Below are 4,973 nucleotides of genomic sequence, written 5' to 3'. Positions count from 1 at the left end.
TTTGTGGAGCAGGGACAGAAGGGACGATGGGGGCAAAGTGTGGGGAGACAGCCGCCATTTGGCCTCACGTGTGAAGCTCCACACACCTATTTAACTGAGCGAGTCAGCCGCTGTGTGCATTTGAAGCAAAGCCCAGCACAGCGACAGGAACAGAAACAGAGAAGGAGCAGAAAGGTCTCCAGTCGAAGAGGAAACAAGAAGAAAGAGCTGAAGATTGAAATGTTAGTTTGAAGAGGACGAGCGAAGGGACGAACACAGACGAGGAAAAATGCTCAGCGTGGAGATGTACCCCAGTTTGAGTCTGGGACCACAGAGGATCGGAGACTGCTTTTACAGAGGTGAGAGGGAGTGTGTGTACGTGCATGCGTGTGTGTGTGTGTGTGTGTGTGTGTGTGTGTGTGTGTGTGTGTGTGAAATAAGTAGTTTACTTCAATGCTTTTCGACCAATTTAGTTTAAGATCTGGAATGTATTTATCCTGGATTTCAAGGGTTAACTTTGGAAATACACTTTCAAGAGGAAAAAAACTCCCTTTTAACACACTTTATAGTTTTATATTGTACATTTATTGCATTTAAGGCATTTAAATGAGTAGTTTTAGTCCCTGAACACTGATTGGTTCTTTCCTTTGGACAACAGCTTGAGTTACAGGTCCACAAACCAAACTACACACCTGTATTCGCCTTATTTCACCCATTAAATACTGGATTTTGTGTCCCCACAGACCGGCAGGCTCCAGCCCACATGCCGTTGTTCCCTCCGGCCTGTGACGTGGCGGCCAAGGCCCTGCCCCCGCGTCTGCTGGCCCCTCCCACCGTCCCCAGCGAGCCCGCCACCAACACCCCGAAAGACGATGTGAGGATGGAGCTGGAGAACGCGTCTTTGTGGAAGCAGTTCAGCTCAGTGGGGACAGAGATGATCATCACGAAGAAGGGCAGGTGAGGAAACGACCTTTGACCCCACTCCCCTTCTTATGTTACTGTCTATTTATTCTCTTTTCATAAATTGCAACTCACTGGATTAAATTTGTCTTCTTTCTCTCAGGCGGATGTTCCCCGGGTTGAGGCTAAAGCTCTCCGGCCTGAACCCGTCTCTCCGTTACATCGTCCTCCTGGACATCGTCCCCGCAGACAACTCCCGCTATCGTTTCCAAGGCGGCGGCTGGCAGGCTGTGGGCGGGGCTGAGGCGAGGCTACCAGACCGGGTGTTCATCCACCCGGACTCCCCCGCGACGGGGGCTCACTGGCAGGGCCGCACCATCTCGTTTCACTACGCCAAGCTCACCAACAACACACTGGACTCGCAGGGACATGTAAGCACCGCAGACTGACTGACACATCAGACAACTATTACAAAACCTTCAGGTGTTGTCTTCATGGTGCATTTTGAGTCATATGTTTTATCTATTTCTAGATTATCCTGCACTCCCTGCATCGCTACCAGCCCAGGATTCATGTCATAGAAGCCAGAGACGTGCTGAGGTGGGGCGGAGGGCAACACTCCTTCGTCTTCCCCGAGACCCAGTTTATCACAGTCACAGCCTACCAGAACAACAAGGTACCATAACACTGCTTTTATGTGAGAAGAAAGAGGCCAATGATTATGCACAAACTGACCTGCAATGCGTGCAGTTCAAGAACAATCTGTAAAATTGGGTTATTGTTGTTTTCAGATCACAGAGCTGAAGATCAACTCCAACCCGTTCGCTAAAGGCTTCAGAGAGGACGGCATGAACAGCAAAAAGTAATTCACAACACACACATGCAAATACACACACCTCAGATTGTTGCAAACACGTTGTGGAGGATCTAAACGAAACTTCTTTTTCTCTCTCTGCAGACAAAGAGATGCAAGACAGAAGCGCAAAATCTCTTCCATGACAGAAACCTTGGATATTGGTAAGTGAGAGTACCAAACTTTTCTTTAAAACATTCATTTGGACTTTTATTTTGAAAAGACTTCCCCTAAAACACCTCTTTTCTATCTCTCCCTCAGTAAACTGTGATCCATGCGACTCCACTGAGCTTCTTCCTCCGCCCATAACCGCCACCACCTCCAGCACAGACCTGCAGGCCCTCGCTCTGGCCTCTCTGCCCCCTCTGCCCGACCCCTCCTGTGGGTTCAGACCAGAGGAGGCCACGTATCAGGACTCGCTGGTCCCTCAGCAGCCGCTGGACCTCGGCCAGGCATTCATGGCGTCCCAGATGTCAGATATCAGCCTCTCTATGGCCAATGGGATGCAGGGCACGCCAGGAAGCGAGATGGCCAATAATATGATTGAAAGGTGGGTGTGCGTGTATTTTTTATATTTCTTAAGGATATACTGAGCTCGTGTTTAAAGTGTAAGTTATTTAACTTGCATCAACTTGCACAGTTAATAGTGAGGTTTTATAGACATATTCAGTCTAATTCGACCATTATTTCCCCTTAATTCATTTTCTTATTTGTAATATTTAAAATATATAGTTTTTGTACATACATTACACTAAATTTAAATATTAAAGAAATAATGTTACATTCTTTATTTGCCATCTTGCTAGAAGTGGGATAGAATATTAGATACCATTCTGATGTGTCCTGAAGCTGGGAAGTAGTTAGCTTAGCTTAGCACAAAGACTGGAATCAGGGGGAAACAGCTAGCCGAGGATCTTTTCAAGGGTGGAGGTTTGTTGTCACTGGGATGGCAACTTGTTTGTTTGCTGATAAAGTAATAGTTTTAGAAGTTCTCGTAAGAATATTATGTTACCTTTGGAAGGAGCTAGGCTAGCAGTTTCCCTCTGTTTCCAGTCTTTGTGCTAAGCTAAGCTAAATGTAACTTATGTCACAGATATGAAAGTGGCATTAATCCTTTTATCTAACTCTCTAAAAAGCTATTCCTTTATTAATTGGTGTACCTGTAAATTTATTTGTTGCTTATTATTCTAATTTATCAATCAATGATCAGTCTTTTTAATGTCTCTGTCACAATGTCTTCTCCGAGGCCGGTGGAACATCTAACAAAAAGTCAACTTTGGAAGCAAATGCTAGTGAATGTTTTAACTTGATCTTCAAAGTTGTTGTCCATTAATTTTCTGATCAACAGCACTAAAATATATGTTTGTTTTTCTTTTCCCCTCCACAGATCTGACACTTTGGTTGAACCAGCTTACACCTCCACCTTCCCTACAGGTGAAGCCAACTCCTCCTCTTTCCCCTCAGCTCCTCTTCCCCCGTCATCATCCTCCTTCTCCTCCCTCCCCGTCTCCGACTCTCCAGAGTCATCCGGTCCTCATCCTCCCATCCCTCCTATCGACTATCCCTCCATTCTCTCCTCCTCCCCCATGCTCTCCTCCACCCCCGCCACCACCACTCCCTCACTACAGCAGACCACTTTCATCTTCCCCACCCCGCCTCCATCTAACTCCTCCTCTCCACAGCCACTCCTATCCTCCTCCTCACCCTCTGCTAACACCTATCACACCATGCCAGAGACAATCAGCCCACATACACCTACGGACGGCTCCTTTTCTGCTCCGTCAGGTCTGCAGGAGCAAATGTCAGCTCATTCTCTGCTTTCACAACAAAGTCCGACGCTGCAGGGTCAAGCTATTACCAGCGGGAATAATTCTCCTACTGATCAAAGCTCAGCAGCATTTATCTATCCGAATATCCTCCCGACAAATCCTGATCCTGCTCCAGTTAGCGCTCAGCTTCTCCACAACCAACACCACCCACCTCCTCCCTCTCTGCCGTGCTCCCTACCCCCTCATAGTGCCCCCACATCTTTCGCCCTCCCCTCTGTCCCTCCACACATGCAAAATCTGTCATATCCAAATGTGCCTCCAGGCTCCGCCCACCCTGCCCTGCACCTCCAAAACCTGACCCACCAAGGCCAAGCGCCCTCCCTTGCTAGCACCTTCCCTCCCTCCTCCTTCACTCACCCATCATCCTCCCTCCCTCATCCTCCTTTCCAGCACTCCTCCTGCTTGGCTGCCACCTCTGCTCCCTCAGCCCATCCTCAAAACCTGCACAATCCCCCTCCTTCCTCCTCCACCTCCTCATACCCTCAGCTTGAACTAGGTGCCATCCCTCAGTTCAATCCTGCCGCCCCCTACCGCCCAGATATGGTACTGCACCACCCGTCTCTTCTCCAGCTGGATCCGTCTCATCCTTCCAACATTCCCTCCTCCACCCCTCCCCAAGCCCTCTACCCGGCCTTTCCGTCCTACCCTCTCCGGCTTTGTCAGGACCCTCACTCGTCCCTCTCCATCCCATTCAGGCATCTGTACAGACAACACCAGCATGGCCACGCCCACCCCCAGGGGTCCTACCTGGATATGAGCACAAGGGCTGTGTTTTAAAACATAAGAACCTTAATGTTGACGAAATGTTTTGGCCTCATAGCGCTTTTAGGATTTCTTTTGTGTAGCATTAGTTTAAGTAGCCTAAATGTACTGCCGGTGTGTGTGTGTGTGTTTGTGTCCTCCTAATAATTCAGCTGATAAATTGATGAAAGAAATGTATTCAAATGTAAATAGCTGTTAAAGATCGTCTTTTCAAATATCCATTCCATTGTGATAAATAAAAACATGTCTTACGTAGCAGGCTTTTGTGATTTAATTAGAATAGAACATGCTAACTGTGTAGAATATAAGTGGGGTTCCCCTTTTTTGCTAGCATCTTTATGCTTCAAATAAATCACTGCAAAAGGCTTCAGTTACAGGAACCGATTATCATTTATGAAAGGCTAATTTGCACATCTTGCTAAGAGTTAAAAAACAAGGATTGATTCCCTCTCTTGTATCTTGAATGCTAATTAAAAAGCTAATTCAAGGGATGAATAGCTTAGCTTAGCATAAAGACTGGATTGCTAACTGTAGAATCAAAGTAGGGTTCTCTGTTTGTTCTAGCATCTTAATGTTTTTCTGTTATAGGAACAGTTTAAAATTTTAGTAAAAAGGCTAATTTACATATGGTGCTAACAGTTTAGCATAAA

The 4,973-nt window shown here is 46.7% G+C and overlaps 1 protein-coding gene across 1 annotated transcript; it reads left to right on the top strand.

The window, feature by feature from the left end:
- Positions 1–268: 268 nt before the first annotated feature.
- On the top strand, positions 269–4,338 carry tbx6 (T-box transcription factor 6). The gene is made up of 8 exons (XM_069665057.1): positions 269–338; positions 723–936; positions 1,043–1,310; positions 1,412–1,555; positions 1,671–1,741; positions 1,838–1,896; positions 1,994–2,282; positions 3,120–4,338. Exons 1-8 carry the CDS (start codon positions 269–271, stop codon positions 4,336–4,338), a joined length of 2,334 nt encoding a protein of 777 aa, XP_069521158.1.
- Positions 4,339–4,973: the final 635 nt, after the last annotated feature.

The sequence above is a fragment of the Semicossyphus pulcher genome, unplaced genomic scaffold, assembly GCF_022749685.1.
Source record: "Semicossyphus pulcher isolate SPU_LCO1_2020_fin unplaced genomic scaffold, fSemPul1.0.p SCAF_16, whole genome shotgun sequence".
Classification (NCBI taxonomy): domain Eukaryota; kingdom Metazoa; phylum Chordata; class Actinopteri; order Labriformes; family Labridae; genus Semicossyphus; species Semicossyphus pulcher.
The sequence above is the reverse complement of the archived record's forward strand: the minus strand, read 5'-3'. Positions and strand labels throughout refer to the sequence as shown.